The sequence below is a fragment of the Myotis yumanensis genome, unplaced genomic scaffold (assembly GCF_028538775.1).
Source record: "Myotis yumanensis isolate MYYU_CA2020_CCGP unplaced genomic scaffold, mMyoYum1.0.hap1 SCAF_1, whole genome shotgun sequence".
Taxonomy (NCBI): Eukaryota; Metazoa; Chordata; class Mammalia; order Chiroptera; family Vespertilionidae; genus Myotis; species Myotis yumanensis.
The window spans coordinates 51,243,011-51,263,845 of NW_027223752.1; the positions used below are offsets into that span (position 1 = coordinate 51,243,011).

Below are 20,835 nucleotides of genomic sequence, written 5' to 3' on the forward strand. Positions count from 1 at the left end.
TTGTGAAGTGCCTATTAAACTTTCTTTCCTATTTTTTGTATTGGCTCTTTTTCTTATTGTTTTATAGAAATTGTTGGTATATACTGAATATGAATCCTTTGTCAGATACATGCACTGCAAATATCTTCTCCCATTCTGATTTTTAAAAATTCTCTTAATGGTATATTCTGATGAATAGAAGTTCTTAACTTTATTTTTTTAAATCTTTTTTTTTTAAATATATTTTTATTGATTTCAGAGAGGAAGGGAGAGGGATAGAGAGATAGAAACATCAATGATGAGAGAATCATTGATTGGCTGCCTCCTGCATGCCCCCCGCCTGGGGATTGAGCCCACAACCCAGGCATATGCCCTTGACCAGAATTGAACCCAGACCCTTCAGTCCACAGGCCAAAGATCTATCCACTGAGCCAAACTGGCTAGGGCAGAAGTTCTTAACTTTAATATAACCCAATTTATCAATATTTTCCTTTATGGCTAGTCCTTTTTGTATTCTGTTTAAAAAACTTTTGCCTATTCTAAGGCCATGAGTATATTCTCCAATTTATCTTCAAGCTTTACCTTTTTACCTTTTACATTTAGATCTATAGTCTACGTAGAATTGATTTTTGTGTATGATATAAGGTCAAGATTTTTTTTTCTAGGTGGCCATCCAATTGACCCAGAACCATTTATTAAAAATACTTTTAGCCCTAGCTAGTTTGACGTAGTGCATAGAGTGTCAGCCTGCAAACTGAAGGGTCCTGGGTTCAATTCTGGTCAAGAGCACGTACCTCGGGAGCCACTGGCCTTGGTCGGGGGCATGCCAGAGGCAACCAATTGATGTGTCTCTCTCACATCGGAGTTTCTGTCTCTCCCTCTCCTTTCCACTCTCTCTAAAAAAATCAATGGAAAAAAATATCCTTCGGTGATGATTAAATAAATAAATAAAAATACCTTCATTTTCCTACTGCTCTGCAGGGTCATATATCAAAGATCTATTTATATATGTGTGGACATGTCTCTGGATTTTCTTTTATGTTCTATTGGTCCCTTCATACGCCCTCATGTTAGTACAACACTCTCTGAATTCCTGTAACTTTAAAGTCTTGATTGATATCAAAAAGTATATCTTCCAACTGTGTTGCTTCTTCTTTCAAGTTTGTCTTGATTTTTCTTGGCCCTCTCCATTTCATTTAAATTTTAGAATTAGTTTGCCAATTTACACCAAAAAGTGTGATGGAATTTTGATATGTGGGATCTGTAAATCAATTCAGGGAGAACTGATATCTTTACAATATTGAGTCTTACAATCATGGTCGTGGTATGTTCCTCCATTTATTCTAATATTTTACAGTTTTCTGTGTAGAGGCCTTATACATCTTGTGTTATACTGAGTCCTAGGTAGTTGATGCTAATACCAATGGTATCTTTTAATTTCATTAGAGATTGAAATTTTTAAAATATAGCATATGGTTTGTTGTTTGTATATAGAGATATAATTGATTCTTATATATTGACCATATATCCAATAACCCTCATAAATTCTTTTGGATTTTCTACATATAATTATGTCATCTATAAATAATGGTGGTTTTCTTTCTTTCCAATCCTCATACTTTTATTTGTTTCCCTTCTCTTTTTAACAGGCTAGTACTTCAGTGTAATGTTGAACAGAAGAGATGATGGGGACATTCTTGTCTCATCATTTCCAATCTTGAGGATATCTTTCAGTATTTACCATTAAGTGGGTTGTTTGCGTTAGATATTTTGGAGCTATTTTTATTAGGTTAAGGAAATTCTTTTCTATTTCTAAGTTGCTAAAAGGGTTTGTTGTTCTTAAAATAATGAAAATATATTAATTTTATCAAGTAATTTTTCTGTATCTATGGAGAGAAATAATTATATAATTTTTAATTTTTATTCTATTGGTGTTTATCTTTACTCCCATTGATTGATTTTGGAATGTTAAGCCAACCTCTCATTCCTGAAATAAACTCAACTTGGCAGTATTTTTTTATCCATAATTATTTTTGTTAAGATTTTTTTCATTTATGTTCATGAGAGATCAGCGTCTAATTTTCTTGTCAAGTTTGGTATCAAGGTGATGCCAAACGAGTTAGGAAGTATTCCTTCTTTTCTTTTTTGGAAGAGTTTTTGTAATTTGATATTTTTTCCTTAAACGTTTGAGTGAAAACTCTTTCTTGTTAATTTTAACCCACTGATTTTGATATTTATTAGGTTTACAAGAACTATACACTTTTTGGGGGATGAAAACTCTTTTAATGCAAGACTTTAGAACTAGAGTTCTAGACCTTGTTTTGGTAAACAATGCCCTAGTAGTGTAAGACTTAAACATGAAGTAGTCAATCCCTGTCAGTTTGAATGGTCTTGTTTTTATCCATTTCCTCCCTTATGCAGCACTGGCCACATTACCTTTCCTTCTTGGCTGTGTGGGACTCAGCTAAGTCACCACACAGGAGAGCACTGAGGCCATTTGAGGCCTGAGCCTGGTCCTCAGGACTACACTCTCCCGCTGCCATCAGGCAGCCTGCCTCGGCCATCCCCACACTCCTCTGACAGAATGAGTGCCCTCGATGGTGTCCCTTTCAAGGTGCCCAAGGGCTTTCTGACCAGCACAGAGCTTCTCCCTGGGCCAGAACTCAGTGTCCCAGCCTGCAGGGAGCTTCTGCTGGGTTCTATGGTAAGTGTATTTCTGTATTTCTGTCTGTCTGTCTGTCTGTCTATCTATGTATCTCCTAGTCCCTGGGTCTGTGGGCCTGATGCTGAGCCTCATGGGACCTTGCTCCTTGATTTTAAAGGGCAGCGAGGCCTGCTCTGGTATATTTCAGGGAGTTTGGAAAGAACCTAAGAGGGAAAGGTGTTTCATGAGGAAGGCTGGTTGCCTGGTGATGAGGATTATTTACTGGTCTTATTTTAGCCTAGGATAACTGGAAGGTCACCTACATAAAGTGACTGAGGATCATGGCACCTATGTTCCAGTTCCTCTCTGCTGCCGTATCTAAAATTCCATTAGAATCACTCCTTAGGGTGAAGACACTAGATCCAGAATCCTCTGTTAAAATGCCACCTGGGGCACATTAGAAAGGAATACCATTCCCCATGTCTGCCCCAGAGGCACTCAAAGCTCCCCTTGCCCCATGGCTCACACACTGGGATAGGCACCCAGTGTGTGTGATCGTATCACATGTGGCCTCAGGATAAACATGATTATTTAACTTCCAGGAAAATCAAGTTTACTTAAAGAATTAGGGGGAACCTATTGCATTCACATTAGAACACAGACGTATCATGGGGTAGCATGCAAAATTCGCATGAATTCTTTAAAAATGAAAGAATAAGCCCTAACCAGTTTTGCTCAGTGGATAGAGCATCGGCCTGTGGACTTGAAGGGTCTAGGTTCAATTCCGGCCAAGGACACGTATCTTGTTTGTGGGCTTGATCCCCAATAGGGGTCATGCAGGAGGCAGCTGTTCAATGTTTCTCTCTCATCAATGTTTCCAATTCTCTATCCCTCACCCTTCCTCTCTGTAAAATCAATAAAAATATATTAAAAAATAATAATGATAAATAAAAATGAAAGAATAAGATTGCAAAGAACTGTGGAGCTGGCATTGGGCCTCTTAGAACCGAGTGTTCAGACTCCTGCGTGCTCATTCTCCACTGCCTGCAGGGTGCTTCGTGGAAAAGTTTGAGAATCTAGATCAGCTCTCACTCATTTTGAGGAACCTGAAACCCAGAAAAAGGAAATGATTTGTGCAAAGTTAGTGGCCAGACTAAAACCCAGGTCCTGACTCCAGATCATTTTTTATTCACTAAGAGCAGGACTGGAACAGGAGAGACACTGGACAGGGGATGTTTGAAGGCAAAGGGTTGCGGGAAGTCAGCAGAGAGCACAATCAGAAAGGAGAGGCCTGGGGAGAGGGGCTCGAATGGCCTGGGACACAGGAGCAGGAGGTGTGGTGCAGTTTTGCTCCATCTGCAGACCCCGGAGTTGCCCCGAGGCTCCTCAGGACAGATGTTTCCAGAGTTGAAATAAGCTCTGTGAAGCCCAGAGCACTCGCTGTGGGGCAGGAGCTCTTGCTCTCTCTCCCCCACAGCCCGTGTTGTGGGCGCTCACTCTGGCAGGAGAGCTTGTGTTGTTGGGAAGAGGAATTCGCTGTACTGAGCTCCAGTGGCGGTGGATTATCACAGCTTTTCCTTTCCTGCTGAGCTCAAGTCTAGCTGGGAAGAGGCTATTTTTCCCTGGTAGCAGAAACAGGCACCCTTCTGCCAAGCCCACGTCCAGTGTCTTAGCCAGATGCCGACTTGGCTTTGCCTCCTGCTTTCAGGGTGGGCGCCTGCAATCCCTTAAGCCTATTTCCCTTCCTAAACTCCCATTTCATTAACTGTTGGGCCAAACTAACAAATAGAGAAGCCTGAGACTCCGAGTATGACTTACAGCCTCTCCTGATCAGTCCTTCCAGTTCACTGGGCTGTATTCCCAGTGTTAAGAGCTTAAAATGCATTTTCCCATAAGGATGATGTTATACATGGTGGTTAGATTTCCCGACGAACCTGTCGTGCCCTAAAGGGAAAAGTAATAACAGCTTCCATTTATTGAGCCAGTCAATGTTTACCTGCTGTGCACCAGGCCCATGTGAGGGGCTCTTTACATGTTCACTCTTCTCTCATTTTTATGACTCTTTCAGCTGGGTGTTCCTACCCCACGGCACAGGAAATCAAAGCCCCCACCGGGTGATCCGCAGGGTCTCAGGGCCTGTGAGTGACACAGCCAGGGTTCCCACCGGGGTCTGTCACACCCCAGAGCCCACGCCACCCCTTCACCCTGCTCCTTCCCAAGGAGCCCTTCCTTACGTGCTTAACGTCTCTCCGAGTCTGTTTTGTTGTTTCATAGTATAATTGCCAGAGTTTTAGGGGAAGGAGAGGTTGGACATGGCTCTGTTTCAGTAACACTTTAGTTACAAAATCAAGGTGATGGGGTCAGTTTGGCCCCCAAGCAGTGTGCCTTCCCATCTGCCCTGTTCCCCACCTCCTCCCCATCACTGATGACCTCTGTTACTCATTTTTTATATATTCTTCTAGAGGCTCTTATGTGTGTATATACAAGCAAATACAGATATTTCCCCCCTTTTACACCAAAGGTAGCATTTTATATGCACCGTTCTTCTTGCTTTTTTCACAATATATTTTAAGATCTTCCATATCTGTACCTAGAAAGCTTCTTCAGTTTTGTTTTTCACTGAAGTATTGCACTATATGGATACATCATACTTTATTGACCGAGTCCCCTCTTGATAGACACTTAGGTTCTTCCCAGTGCTTTTTTAATTGATTTTTATTTTATTTTAGTCTATTTTTTTAGAGAGAGAGGAAGGGAGAGAGGTGGGTGGAGAGAGAAAGAGAGAGGGAGAGAAAAAAAAAACATCGATGTGAGAGAGAAACATTGATTGGCTCTGATCAGGGATAGAACCCACAACCTGGATATGGGAATTCTCTGACTGGGAATTAAACCCACCACCTTTTGACGTTCCAACCAGCTAAGCTAAACCGGCCAGGGCAGGTTCTTCCCAGTCTTTTGCCAGTACAAACAATGCTGCAGGAAATGAGTATATACAAACGTCCTTTTGAATTTAAGTACATTACCAAATTGTTCTCCGTAGGGATTATACTGATATATATCCCGACCAGCACACTACACGAAGTACAAGAGGCCTGTACCTCCCATACTCCCAACAGAGTGTATCAGACTTTGGGTCTTTGCCCAGGGACAGGCAAATGTATTTCAGTGTAGTTTTATTTTGCTTATTTACTTTCTCTTATTACGAGTGAGGTTGAGCAGCTTTTTCTATGTTTAAGAGAGATCTGTATTTCTTTTTCTGTGGACTGTCCATATTATCTTTCGTCCACTTTCCTGTTGGGCTGTGAGTCTTTTTCTTGTCTATTTTTAGGCACTCCCTATATTAATAAAGTTAGCCCTTTATCTCTGTGTGAGTGCTATTTCCTCCCCCACTCCCCCCCTTAGTTTGTCACCTGTCTTTGACCTTGCTCATGACATTGGCCATGCAGATTTTGGACATGTGCCTGTGTGTACTTTTATGGCTTCTGGATTTTGATTCTGAGTAAGAAAGGCTTTCCCCTTGATGTTATGAAGGATCTCTGTATTATTTTCTTCTAGTACTTTTATGGTTTCATATCACACATTTGAATTTTTTATCTTTTTTGAATTTTTCTTTTTCTATATAATGTGAGAATGGATCTAATTTTATTTTCTTCCAGATAGCTAACACCATTTATTGATTAGTTCCTCTTTTTCCCATTGCCTGAGATGCTATCTTATTATTTACTAAAGCCCTATAGATATTAAGGTCTATTTCTGGACTTTCTATTCTCTACCTTTAATCTATCTGAGCCAGTGCCATAGTTTTAATTATTGATGTTTTATAATATAATAAAACAGTTGTAGGGCCAGTCCTACTTATCTTTTTGTCCCGGGAGTTTTTCTGACTATTCTTATTTGTTTATTTTTCATGTGAACTTTAGAATCATCTTGCTTAGTTCCAGCAATCACAAGTGTTGGTATTTTTATTGGGTCTTCATATCATTTTATCCCTGAAGTCCTGCTGGCTGTCTCTTTAATTTAGTCTCTCTCTTCACAAGTCTGTCTCACCAGTTCTGAAGTTGTCTTTTTCCTCTTATGTTTTTCACAACTCATCTATTTTGCTCCAATCTCTTTCTCGAACCATGTATTCTGCACACCTTTACAAATGTCCACTCCGTGCCAGGCTTGCCCTAGCTCTGAGGATACAGAGGAGTCAGCCACAGTCCTTTACCTCAGAGAGCCACACTGGACCAGCTAAATTATGCTTCTCTCCCCAGTGCAGGGTCATGTCAGAAGTGGGAGGGAACAGTGCCTGTGTCTGTGTCTGTCTGTCTGTCTTTCTGTCTCCCCTTTCCCTCACACACAACATTCCCCTAGCCTCTCTTTTCCTTAAATGGCCATCATAGAGCATTGAAATTGCCCTTAAAATTTTTTTTATATTTTTAATGCCATGTTATATTCCTGGTTCTTAATTTTAAAGGTATGTGACAGGAATATTTTATTTTTGCCTCATTTATAAACTCTCAAGTTAGGTTATTTATGTGGGCTCCAGACTGCTTTCTTAGGTGGCCTTATATGTAGTGGATAAAGCCCTACAGTCAGATGGACAGAAAAATCCCAGCTCAGCCACTCACCTCCAAGCTGACCTCCAGCAAACTAAACTTGCTGAGCCTCATTTTCACAATCTGGAAATAAGAATAACACTAAACCGACTACGTAGGGTTCAACGAAGCTTAGCACGTTTTATATTGCCTGGGTCCCAAGCAACCTCAGATGGCAGCCAGGAGGATGGGGCAGACACCACCCCACAGGGAGGTTCTGTGCCTGGCGGGCTGCCAAGGCTGACTGCCTACTGGCAAACGGTGCTGGGCTCAAGGGAAGGCGCCTTGAGCAAGTTTTTAAGCTGCTACTACTGTTCAGTAGCAAACTAAATGGCAAAGGACTTAGATATTAGATTTCACTGCATTTGTCCTTCATGCAGAGTTTACCTGTACAGTGTTGCTATCCACCTACCCCAGTGCTCGCTAAAACGGAGGGCGCGGGGGGACTGTGCTGGCTGCCTGGGCTCGGAATTGGAGGCTGTGCAGGTCTGGCAAGTCTCTGGCTGAACAGGGTCCGGGGAGCCAGGGGCGGTGGTGCGCCCGCGAGCCCTGGTTTGCGGGGCCCCGCCTCACGCCTCACGGAGCCTTCTCTCAGCAGCACGACTTCAGCCTGGAGAGGAGGACGCTCTTCTGGGTGGAAGCTGTCACCCGGGGCCCCTGCCAGTTCCAGTGCGATGCTCCCGGGACAGCGTCAGCCCCTCCAGCCTGGCTCCTGCTGGTCAGCCCGGAATGCGGGCTGGCGTCCGCGCCGGCTGCAGCCGCCGGCCCCGAGGCTGGACCCCAAGAGCAGCCCGAGGAAGAGGAGGAAGAGGAGGAAGAGGAGGAGGAGGAGGAAGCCACCCCTGGCAATGAGGAAAAGCCGGGTCCTCGCAGCCCCCAGCCCAGCGCTCCTGCGAGCCCCAGCCCGGGCCGTCACCGGTGCTCGCTGCATGTGCTGCGAGGCGTGAGGTCCGAGCTGGCCGGTGTGCGGCGCAGGCTCTCCGATGGCAGGACGGCCGCCCGACCACGCGCCTTTCTGCAGCGCATCCGCCACCGGGCGTGGAGCCTCTGTCCCAGCCCCGAGCCGCCCCAGAGCCCCGCGCCCCCGCCCCCGGGCCCCTGTGTACCCGCCCCGCCCCCGCGGCCCTCCACGGCCGGTGCGGTGCCCCCGCTGCGGAGCCACAAGCCCACAGTCCCGGTAAGGAACTTGCCGGCTCTGCCGAGATCAGCAGCAAGGCCCCCATAGTCTGGTCCCCAGCCAGGTCCATAGCTACGGTCCCTCCTCTCTGTGCTCCTCCTCCCTAGCCTTACCTGCGGCTCTTCCTGCAGCCTCTGCCTAGAATGGTCCCTGCTCAGAGGGCTCCCATTCCCTCTGCTTCGCACTGTGCCTGCTCTGCCTCTGCTCGGGCTCATGCCACATAACTGTGCTTATCCAGTGCCTGTCTCTCTCTCCCGTGGAATATGCGCTCATGTTCTTTTAGGGCAGGGGTTGGATCGCATTCATTTGTGTTTCCAGAGCACCCAGCAGCAGACTGGGCCCCTAGGGGGTGCTCAATGAATGTGACTCAAATCCAGGGCTCGCTGGGCAAGGCTTGCTGAAGAGTCGGTGAGCTGGGCGCTCAATCAGGGAATAGTCACTGTCTGTAAATTCCTGCCAGACACTGTGTTGGAAGAGACAAAGTCAAAACCACTGGACAATCGCCCAAGGGGGTGTGGAGACAAGGCAGCCCTGTGTAAGGGTGGGATCGGGTGTTGAGAGAGAGGTGAGGGTGTTACAGGCTGGGAAAGCCGGGGGCAGAAGGCTGTACCCAGCAGAATGGGGAGCACAAGTGAATTTACCATGAAACCAATGAAGCTAAGCCTCAGGCTCTGACTTGGCTCTTTCCAAAGCTTTATGCCTAATTTTATATGTATAATTCTGTCTTTTTTAATTTAAGAGGTCCAAATTGTATAAGCACCAAATTCCACACAACCTGGATCCTGAGTAGATGGGGTGGGTCCGGATTAGTAGCAGGAGGTAGCAATAGGGCACAGCTTTCTGTCCCCTCAGCGGCCCCAGTCAAGCCAGTAGGTACAAAAGAATAAGGCCCACATGAAATTAAATCCAAAAGAGACTCGAGGCCTGGCTTTTCCACTCACTGGTGTGTGATCTTATGCAAGTCGCTGAAGTGCTCTGAGCCATCCCCTCTCCACCTTGTAAAGAGGGCCAGCAGCCCTTCTCACCGTCGCTGGGAGCAAACAGAGAGAAGAGGCTCTGTGAGCTGGACTGGCCGTGCCCACATCAAGGGCCAGATGTTAATGCCAGGATGGCTCTTCCCTGATCCAGATTAAAATAACTCTAGCAGCAACCGTGTGTATGTGTGTGTGTGTGTGTGTGTGTGTGTGTATGTGTGTGTGTATGTGTGTGGCATGTTCTGTAGAGAAGGAAACTGGGGCAGACAGCAGCTAAGAATCTTTTTTAAGGTCACAAGAATAGACTCAGATCCTAAGATTTTGATGTTTTCCACTGGGGGGGCTCAAGGGCAGACCCAAGGGTAAGGTCATGGCAGAGAACCCCCTGAGCAGATGGGGATGGAGGGGGAATTTAAATGTCACACACACTCTACTCCAGGAGCCAGGGCAGTGGGGCTTGGGGAGGAGAGGACAAGGCAGTGTATTCAGGGCTGGCAGATAGGTGCCTCTTCATGGGGGAAGGCTTGGGGTGATGTTGGCCAGGCCAATTAAAAGGCCTTGAAGCCACCCATCTCACCCCGGCACCAGAGCTGCGCCTGGTCTGTACCCCTCTCTGTGCCCTGCCAAGTCTCAGCCCAGCCAAATTCAAGAATGAGGCTCTGGCTGGGAAGATCCCCCTAAAGCAGTGGTTCTCAACCTTCTGGCCCTTTAAATACAGTTCCTCATGTTGTGACCCAACCATAAAATTGTTTTCGTTGCTACTTCATAACTGTAATGTTGCTACTGTTATGAATTGTAATGTAAATATCTGATATGCAGGATGGTCTTAGGCGACCCCTGTGAAAGGGTTGTTCGACCGCCAAAGGGGTCGCGACCCACAGGTTGAGAACCGCTGCCCTAAAGTGTGGGGTAAAGAACCTGGGTCTGATTCTGAATAGGGTTCAGGTCCCAAATGTGTGCTGCTTACCAGGTCATTAACTCTCTGAACCTTGATTTCAATATCTGTAAAATGGTACAATAGGAGCAGGGTTATTCTAGCCTGTAAGTGAAATGTATGCAGGTCCTTTGCTACATACTTTTCTCACATTGTCTTATTTAAGCCTCGAAACAACCCTTAAGGTATCTAGTATGATTGCCTCCATTTCACATATGAGTAAATGGAGTAAACAGTAGAGATCTGGGGTTTGAACCAGAGTAGGACTCCAAGCTCTCCACAGCACTCGCCCCTACGCTCTGTATAGAAGGTGGCATGCAAAGGCACCTTTAAAAGTGTCCTGCCCAACCAGATGTTGCTCCCAGTGGTAAATGACACATCCAACTTGTCTGTATTTCAGTCCCTCAGCCCATACGCCTGCCTGCCACCTCTTGCGCGGGAGCCCCAGCCTCTCACCGCCCACAGATCACACCCTGATTCCGCTGACCTGCTGTCCGCCCTTAGCCAAGAGGAGCAAGACCTCATCGGGCCAGTGGTCGCCCTGGGGTACCCCCTGCACAGGGCCATCGTGGCTCTGCAGAAGACGGGGCGTCAGAGCCTGAGCCAGGTGAGTGATCCTCCGGAGTTGGGGGACTGGAGCTGGAACCAGACGGGTGGCCACGTGGTTTTTACCTTTAACTTGAAGAAATTTTGTTTCTTTCTCTTCAGAGGCAGAATCTCAGCCTGGCATTAATTACTTGACGGTATGAGCAAGTTTCTAGATCCTAAAGCTACCGTCTGCATAGGAGTTTAGCAGGAGTCCCCATGCTCACTTGGGGGAGACTTGATATTTTACTCCTCTCCTGGTTTGTGCCCCAAATGCAGGGGTTGGAGCTTTGGGCAGCCAAGAATCTCTGCAGCTGCCCAATAGAACTTTTTGTAATGAGAGATGTTTTGTACCTGTTGTCCAATACAGTATCCACCAGCCATACGTTATTACTTGAAATGTGGCTAGTGTGACTGAGAATTTTCTGTAATTGTAATTAATTAAAATAGTTACATGTGACTACTATTGGATGGTGCAGCTCTAACCACTTCCCTCAACGAAGGAACTGTGTTCAGTTTACCCATACCCACCTATCCATCTAGTCAACAGTATTTATTGGGTACTTCCTGGGTGTTTAGACGTGGCTAGGAAGTATGAGGGAAACCAGGGTACATAAAAACCACTGTTGTAGGTTGGATTCCCCAGGAATCTGACTCAGATGGAGTTAATTAAGGAGGCTCTTGGGATCAACCCCTGGAGAAGGGAGTGGACAGAAGCGGGAGTGGGTAGATGGAGAGGTTGAGCTTTGTAGACCCAAAGACAGGGTCAGCCATCCTCTCAGCTCTGGAGCAAATATGGCCCTTCAGAGTCATCCTAAGTGGGGCTGAGATGGTCAGACCTTTATATCCCTTCATCAATCAGGAATTAGTGGTGTTAATATTTATAAGCACTTTTTTTGTGCCAGTCCCTCAGTCTGAGAGTATACAATTAGGTCTTCTCAATTCTTCAAGGTTGCTGTTACTATCCTCACTTTGCAGATGGGGTCACAGGCTGGTTAGCTCGGGATCTTTGTTGTTCAATGCTTTTCTGTCATTTTCTGTGTGAGAACCTTTCAGGGCAGCACCCCAGGCTCATCTGAGATTTAAGAATAGATCTAAAGTTGCCTCCACCTTCAGCTGCCACTGAAAGCCAGGACCATGGCCAAGGAGCTACACTGAGGATTGTGAGGGACCAGGTCCACAGAGGGGGCCCTGACATGTCCCCCCAACCCTAAGTCTCTAGGACTGGTGACAAGGCTGAGGTCTCAGGCTGTCGCTGTGAAGATCTGAAGATTAGTTGGAGCCAGCAGAGGCACTGGCCTCCCTGTGGGTGGCCTGGAAGAATCCCACTGTATCAGGAACATTGTGTTTCCAGACATAAGCTGACCACCTGGCTGGCCGCCGGGTCTTTGGGTGGCCGTTCTCCCCGCTGGGCAGTCAGGGGCTAGGCCCCGAGGGGTGGGCCTGAAGGGCCATTGCATGACTTCATCTATCCTCCTGCACCACGTTAGTATTTTCCTCTATTCTCTGAAGTTCCTCCATTAGCTAAGAAACTCCTTTGGGTTCAGTTTCCTTCTCCCCTTGAAACATATATACTTCGGTACATCTGTTATGGCCAGAGACGGCTCACAGGGTAGGACATCAGGCGACCCTCACTTCGAAGAGCCAGGGAGAACGAAGGAGACACAGAGACAAGCTTTGTCCATCGCTCCTTCCTTCCTTCCACAAGGATCAAAGTGCCCACTGACTGCCTGCAGGACACATGGGTGGCACATGTGAGGGCCCATAGGCCAGGCCCAGACTTGCCATATGACTCCAGGCACATCAGGGCGCCTCTTTGAGTCTCACTTTCCCTATTCACAGAATGGGGTGAGGGGGGAACATGTGCTTATAGACTTGTGGGGGCCCCATCCTGGGGTCTGAGGTAGGCCTGGTGGCTTTTACAGTCCCATAGGCCCCAAAACTGACCAAGCAGCAGAATCTTTACAAATGCAGATTCCCAGGACCTACCCGGGAGGGTCCCCATCAGTGGCTCTGGAGTACCCTCAAGAGCCTGTTATTTTCAAACACCTGTAGATGGTTCTGATATGCAGCCTGGCATGGGATCCTGTAGTATGGACTAAGGACAGCTCTACCTTAAGTAAGTGGTCCTCAACCTTGGCTTCTTTTTTTTTTTTTTTAAATATATTTTATTGATTTCTTACAGAGAGGAAGGGAGAGGGATAGAGAGTTAGAAACATCGAAGAGAGAGAAACATCGATCAGCTGCCTCTTGCACACTCCCTACTGGGTATGTGCCTGCAACCAAGGTATATGCCCTTGACTGGAATCGAACCCGAGACCCTTGAGTCTGCAGGCCGATGCTCTATCCATTGAGCCAAACCGAACAGGGCAACCTTGGCTTCTTATTAGAATCCCCTGGAGAGCTATAAGAGTCCAGTGCCCAGGCGGCACCCCCCGTATCAGAGATTCTGGAGGCAAGAAAAAACGGTTTATGGGTAGTTTTAAAATATATATATATATATATATATATATATATATATATATATATATTGATTTCAGAGAGGAAGGGAGAGGGAGAGAGAGATAGAAACATCAATGATGAGAGAGAATCATTGATTGGCTGCCTGCATGCCCCACACTTAGAATCAAGCCCGCAAACCCCGGCATGTGCCCTGACCGGGAATCGAATCGTGGCCCCCTGGTTCATAGGTCGACGCTCAACCATTGAGCCATGCTGGTCGGGAAGTTTATGGGTAGTTTTAAAACTCCCAGGTAGCTACAGTCAACACTAAGGCCAAGATCCATTGCTGTGGATGAGCTGAGAGGTGAGGGAGACCTCCCATATGCCGTTGCCCCCACTCCAGTTTTCACCTTCAGAAACTCTGTCTACTTTTACGCTCAAGCTCCTCGTCTAGTAGTGGCCCCACGATGGACAAGGCCTTAGCTCGAGATTAGGTGATCTGGGCCCTCGTCCTGGGACCCTGGGCAAGCTGCCCGCATTGCCTGGACCTCCGTTTCCTCAGGTGTGCAAGGAGGGCTTGGCTGGCTGGTTTTCCAGTTGTGCTCAGAGCAAGGTCTAGGTGTCCTGGGGCAAGTGCTTAGACAGTTCAGAAGCTGAAACCATTAGTGTGTATGGTCCATGCTTCCCGCCTAGCTCTGAAGGTCTGCAGAAACCCAGCCTCTTTCTTCTCCGCTTATACCCACAGTTCTTATGGTCTGGCACTAACTTCATTTGGCACTGACTCCCTATAAATTCTGTTTTGATTTGTCTGGGCCTCATGATTTCCAGTATCTGGTTTATCTCCCCCACTGAGCTGTGAGCTCCTTGAAGGTGGTTCTTAATTCACTTTATAAACACAGCATGTATTTATCAAGCTCCTTCTGCCTGCCATGCTGGGTGCTGGGACACAGTGGTGACACAACCCTTCCCTCATGGAGCAAAAAGCCAGTGGATGAGAAAGATGAGGAAGGCAGTAGAGCAGTTACAAAGTTGTATGTGCTGTGGGGCCACCAAGCATGGCACCTTAGAAACGGGGCAGAGAGGATCCCCAGGTAAGAGGAGTGAGGCTGGCCTTGCTGAGGGACCTAGGGGGCTGGGGGAGGAGCAGAGGTGACTGACAGGCAGGAATAGGCCTTTGAGCCCCGGTTGGGAGGCAACACTTCATCCTGAGGGCCAAAGCAGCCCCCGAGGACTAGGCAGGAAGTGACCAGAACAGGTCTTCAGCCCTGTGAGGTCCACTCTGTCCCTTCCCCTTTCCAGCATGGATGCAGGTCTGTTGCTTAGTGGGGGCTCATGAAGTCCTGGGTAGCAGAGATGTATGCGCCTAGGGGTGGGGTGGGGGTATACAGGTATGGATGGCACCTTCCTACAGGTAGGTGCTCACCAGGGAGGGTGAGTAGGCTGCGGTGGGTGGTGAGTGAGAAGAGACTCCTGTGTTGCAGGCCTGTCCCACTCCCCACTTAGCTTCTGGGAATCCCTTAGCTCACCCTAACAGCCCCTTTCCTGGATCCCAGCCCCTAGTTGGGGATTGTTGCTGTCTACCTGTCCACAGGTCTCCAGAGGTGGCCTCTGCTTCTCTTCTATTGGTTCATGGGGTTTCTGGGGCCATGTCATGTGTGGTGGATACCAAGTCAGCTGGCCTGAGCTCAGGCCTTACTGAGGTCCTTGGGGTGTCTCCTCTACCCCATCCACTGCCCCTGCCGTTCCCCTTTAAAAACAAACAAACATGTTTTCATTGATTTCAGAGAGGAAGGGAGAAATAGAAATAGCAATGATGAGAGAGAATCATTGAACAGCTGCCTCTTGCATGCCCTTTGCTGGGGATCAAGCCCACAACCCAGGCATGTGCCCTGATCGGGAATCGAACTGTGACCTTCTGATTCATAGGTCGATGCTCAACCACTGAGCCACTCATCTTAATCCCTCCTTCTTTGCCCCTTTCTGGCCCAGTTTCTCAGCTACCTTAGTGCCTGTGATCGGCTGCTGCGGCAGGGCTATGAGGAGAGCCTGGTGGAGGAGGCCATGGAGATGTTCCAGTTCTCTGAGAGCCAGGTCAGCCGGCCACCTGCCTGAGCCCCGAGGCAGAGAAGGGATGGGGTATACACACGAGCCTGGTGTGCAGGGACATGCGGTGCCAGAGCCAGCCTGGGGGCCACAGGGAGAGAGCTGCTTGCTCAGCCCCGGGGAGCAGACAGCCCAGGGAGACGAAGCACAGAAGGCGAGGTGATGAGGTGGGAGGAAATCAGAGGCAAGGCTTTTGTATTATTTAACTGAATCAGCACACGTGTTATTGAATGCGCTCTCCTTGTTAGACACGCAGACGGGAGCCACAGGCAGCACACAGATGCTTGAACTCTCTGCTCAAAGAGTTGGCCGTCTATCTGGAATCCAGAATATAGGCAGCTGTGGGCCCAGCAGTACCTTCTGTGTGCCCGATGAATATGACCTGTCCGTGCTCAGCAGCTGGTTCAGGCTGGAGAGCAACCCTTCACAGAGGCGGATGAAGGGTCAGAGGGTGGGAGAAATAGAGGAGGAGGAAGGAAGAAAAGCAGGGATGTTTAAAGCGCTGGTGCCAGAGGGGGAAGGGGGACCAAAGCTGTACTATGTGAAACCTTGGCAGAGTTTGGGGCCTGGCAGAGACCCCGGGCTACACATCCTCTGGGCACCATTATCTGACTTTCCTCTTCCGGCCCCAGCCCCCAAGCACAGGTAGTCAGGAGAGAGCCGGAGGGGGGAGTAAAGCCAGGACCAAGTCAGTGGCCAGGCTGGGGCCTCCTTCCTTGGCCCATGTCACCTCACAGGTACAAAGGAAATGCAGGTATGGCCCAGGATCAGGTTTACCTGGCCTGTGAGGGCCACAGCTTTCTGGGCGTAGAGGACACCAGGGAGGGGGCTCCCCAGAGTAGAGGCTAAGCCTCAGTGCCCTCTCTGCCTTCCCTTCCTCAGGCAGGGGAGTTTCTGCGCCTCTGGGAACAGTTCAGCGACATGGGCTTCCAGCAGGACCGGATCAAGGAGGTGCTGCTGGTCCATGGCAACCGCCACGAGCAAGCCCTGGAGGAGCTGGTGGCCTGTGCCCAGTGACCACTGGGGCACGCTGCAATGCCCAGCATCCCAGACCTGTGCTAAACCTGGCAATCCAAGTCTACAAAGCAATGCATGCTTGTTGTAAAAATGCAACAATACCAAGGGTGGGAGCAAATACTATAGGGGAGGCAAAACTTCACCCATCTTGGGTTTTCAGCTGGACCAATTAATAAGAGAAAAACAGTTTATTAATATATGCAGCACACATTATGTGGGAGACCCCTCCGTGAAAAGTAGCTGAAAGCAGGGGTTTAGAACTCTGGCTTGTGTAGCATCAACAAAGAACACATTTGCATAGGGATAACAAGACAAAGGAAATCAGTTTTAGGCTTCCAAAAATGACAAACTAGGAAGGTAAATAATGGGAGGGAACTAATGGAGTACGGCTCACTTGCGGTATCTCCGGAAGGATAAGACTCAATCTCAAGAAAAGGAGAATTTGTATCCTGCCTTTAGACAGAAGAGAGAGAGGGGGAAGAAAAGCTCTTCCTGCATTTGCTGCTTCTTAATTGCCTTCAGCTCGAAATAACATTTTTATGTCAAAGAAACATATTTTGGGTGACATTCTGGCTTCCTTCAATACCCAAAGAATCAGCTAAGAGTTGAAAGTGGGGAGGGGGAGATGGCAGGGTGTGGACAAGGAGCTGTGTTTTCTCACACAAACCTTGTAAAACTACCTTTATTTGACCCTTTAAATTGTGTGCTTTGATTTTAAAAAAATTAAAACAAAGAAAATGATGGGCAATTCTTTTGGGTCTTATCGGCTCCTGGTCTTTTTGTGGAAATAACATCTAACTGTGGGTCCAAAGATCTAATTTCTGATTTTGGTTCAGCTGATGACTGGCTCAAAGCTTTTTTGGGCCTCAGTTTCCCCAGGAAAAGAAGAGAGATTGGACCTGGCTGCTATTCATAAGAATCCCCTGGGGAGTTTGTTAATGAGTTCCAGGCCCCACTCTTGGAGAATCTGACTCAGAAGGTCCAACTTGGTAGCCCCTAGGGATCTGTTTTCTTTTTATAAGAAGCTCTCTGGGATTGTTTTTTAAAAATCTTTGTTTTTAATCTGCTGTTTGTTGTTGTTGATTCTCTTCACCCATTCTCCCACCTCCCATCCCCTGGGCCCACCTCTGGCAACTGCTATTCTGTTCTCTGTATCTATAAGCTTAGTTTTTTATTTTTAGATTTCACATATGAAGCCATATGGTATTTGTCTTTCTCTGTCTGACTTATTTATTTAGCACAATATCCTTGAGGTCTACCCATGTTGTCACAAATGGCAATATTTTATTCTTTTTTATAGCTGATCTAGAGGCCCAGTGCACAAATTTGTGCACAGGTGGGGTCCAGCCAGCCCGCCCCAATCGGGGCGGATCGGGCCAGGCCAGCCAGGGGGAGGGGACGCAGGAGGTTGGCTGGTCAGCCCTGCCACCTGGTTGAACTCCCAGTCAAACTCCCAGTTTGCATATTAGGCTTTTATTATATAGGATAATATCCCATTATATATCCTATAGAATATTTCATTATATATCCTATATAATAAAAGGCTAATATGCAAATTTCCCCCTCAACCGGGAGTTTGACTGAGAGTTCAACCAGGGGATGGGGCCAATCAGCCAACTGCCTGAGGCCCCTCCCCTCTGGCCAGCTCCACCCCTGACCACCCCCCCCACCCGGGGCCGGCCCACCAACTGCCCACTGCCCCTCCCCTTGGCCAGCCCGGCCCTATCAGCCCCGATTGGGGAGGGCCAGCCAGATCCCACCCATGCATGAATTCATGCATTAGGCCTCTAATATATATATATATATATATATATATATATATATATATATATAATTTTTAAAAATATGTTTTTATTGATTTCAGAGAGGAAGAGAGAGATAGAAACATCAGTGATGAGAGAGAATCATTGATCAGCTGCCTCCTGCACACCCCCCACTGGGGATGGAGCCTACAACCTGGGCATGTGCCCTGGCTGGGAATCGAACCATGACCTCCTGGGTTCATGGGTTGACCTTCAACCACTGAGCCACACTGACAGGGCATACACAATTTCTTTATCCATTCATCCATTGATCTGTTGATAGACACTTAGATTATTTCCATATCTTAGCTATTGTAAATAATGTTGCAATGACTATGGGGTGTACATATATTTTTGAGTTAGTGTTTTCATTTCTTTGGATAAATACCCAGAATTAAGATTCCTGGATCATATGTTTTATTTTTAATTTTTTGAGGAACCTCCATACTGTTTTCCATAGTGGCTTCACCAATGTACACTCCCACCAGCAGTGCACAAGGGTTCCCTTTTCTCCACATCCTTGCAACACTTATTTCTTATCTTGTTGATAATAGCCATTCTAAGAGGTATGAGGTGATATATCATTGTGGTTTTGATTTGCATTTCCCTAATGATTAATGATGTTGAGCATCTTTTCATGTACCTTCTTTGGGAAAATGTCTATATAAATCTACCTATTTTTTGTTGTTGTTAATCCTCACCAGAAGATATTTTTCCATTGATTTTTAGAGAGTGTGGGAGGGGAGAGACAGAGAGAAACATCAATGTGTGAGAGAGACATTTGCCGGAAGCCGGTCCATCCTTGCTGCTTGACACAGTCGGTGCAGGAAAGAAACATCTGCACAGCATATGTTTCAAGGGACCTGGCATATATAGCATATTGTTCTTAATATGTTTGCTCTTCTTAGTGCCATGTGTTTTAACCAAGGTCACCTCTCCGAGAAAGGTTGTTTCCCCAGGTGGGGATCTTTCCCTGAGGTTAGGGAGGGGATACAACCCCTTAATTAAGTGCCAGGAGGGTAGTTAAGCTACATAATCTTTACTCCCTGGAATGGAGATAAGAAACGCCCTAACCTTTGTAATAGAAATTGACAGGATTAAAATCAGCTGGTATAAATACGGATGTAACAAGACAATAAACATCAGATCCTCATCAGATCCTCATCAGATCCTGATCAGATCCTAACCAGAACTTTGGCTGGAGATCCTGGCTAGAGGTCCTGACTAGGCTGCTGATCAACTGAACGCTGACCCCGTGCCATTCCTTCTTCGCCGACTCTGTCCACACCTTTGGAGACCCCTGGACCCGCTGGGATTGGACCCCAGCAGACATTGACTGGTTGCCTCCCGCAGTCCACCTGACCAGGGCTAGGGATTGAGCCTGCAACCTAGGTATGTGTCCTTGACCGCAATCGAACCCAGCACCCTTCAGTTGACAGGCTGACGCTCTATCCACTGAGTCAAACCACCTAAGCCTAGATCTGACTTTTTTTTTCGATCTGCCTATTTTTTAATCAGATTGTGGTGGTTGTTTTTTTGTTTTGTTTTGTTTTGTTTTGTTTTGTTGCTGTTGAATTGTTTGAGTTCTTTATATAATTTGGATTTTAATCTCTTATCAGATATATGATTTGTAAATATTTTCTCTCATTGCTTTTTGATTTTATTGATGGTCTCCTTTGCTGTGTAGAAGTTTTATAGTTTGATGTAGTCCCACTTGTTCTTTTTGTGTATGTGTATGGTTTTTATTTATTTGCTTGTTTGTTTGCTGCTTTTACTTTTGGCGTCATGTCCAAAATATTGCCAAGACCAGATGTCAAGGATCTTACTACCTATGTGTTTTTTTTTCTAGAAACTTTATGGTTTGGGGCCTTACATGTAAGCCTTTAATCCATTTTGAATTGACTTTTGTGTATGGTGTAAGATAGTGGTAGAATTTCATTCTTTGGCATGTGGCTGTCCAGTTTTTCCCAGCATCATTTTTGAAGAGATTGTCCTTTTGCCATCATATATTCTTGGCTCCTTTGTCATAAATTAATCAACCATATATGTGTGGGTTGATTTCTGGGCTTTTTATTACGTTCCATTGATCTATGTGTCTATATTTATGCCAATGTCTCTGGGGATTCTTATTTATTGTAATGGGCCCAGGGCTAGTGTGTGACCCTCAGGGTCAGCTGATCTGGGCTCCCTTCTGCTCTGACAGTTTGTGGTGCTATGTCAGTCTCTCCTCCTTGTGAGGAATGGGCCAGCTGGGAGCAGAGTTGCCTTCAATCACCACAGGCCTACCTTCTGGAGGCCCCAGGGGCTTGAGAGGACCAGTGTCTGGGCTGCCTGTGACAAGGGCAAGCAGAGGTCAGAAGCCAAAACACTGATACTCCTGCCCTTCCCAGCTGGTCCTGTGCAAAGGCCTGCAGCAATTTCCACAGAATAAAAATTTCTCACACCTCCACCCAGCAAACAGGGCTGGACCTAGAGCTGAGCCTGTAAAACAACAAGTAAAATCTTCCACATTTCTCATGGCTTCAACCCAGACACCTTGTTTGAGCATGGAGTGAGGGCTTCTGCAGGCCCACACAGGTCTAAACAGCAACTTTGGAA

At 46.9% G+C, this 20,835-nt stretch overlaps 1 protein-coding gene across 1 annotated transcript; it reads left to right on the plus strand.

Moving 5' to 3' along the window:
• Nucleotides 1–2,563: 2,563 nt before the first annotated feature.
• UBAP1L (ubiquitin associated protein 1 like) lies at nucleotides 2,564–17,157 on the plus strand. The gene is made up of 5 exons (XM_070404150.1): nucleotides 2,564–2,683; nucleotides 7,802–8,380; nucleotides 10,689–10,895; nucleotides 15,305–15,406; nucleotides 16,301–17,157. Exons 1-5 carry the CDS (start codon nucleotides 2,564–2,566, stop codon nucleotides 16,433–16,435), a joined length of 1,143 nt encoding a protein of 380 aa, XP_070260251.1. The 3' UTR covers nucleotides 16,436–17,157.
• Nucleotides 17,158–20,835: the final 3,678 nt, after the last annotated feature.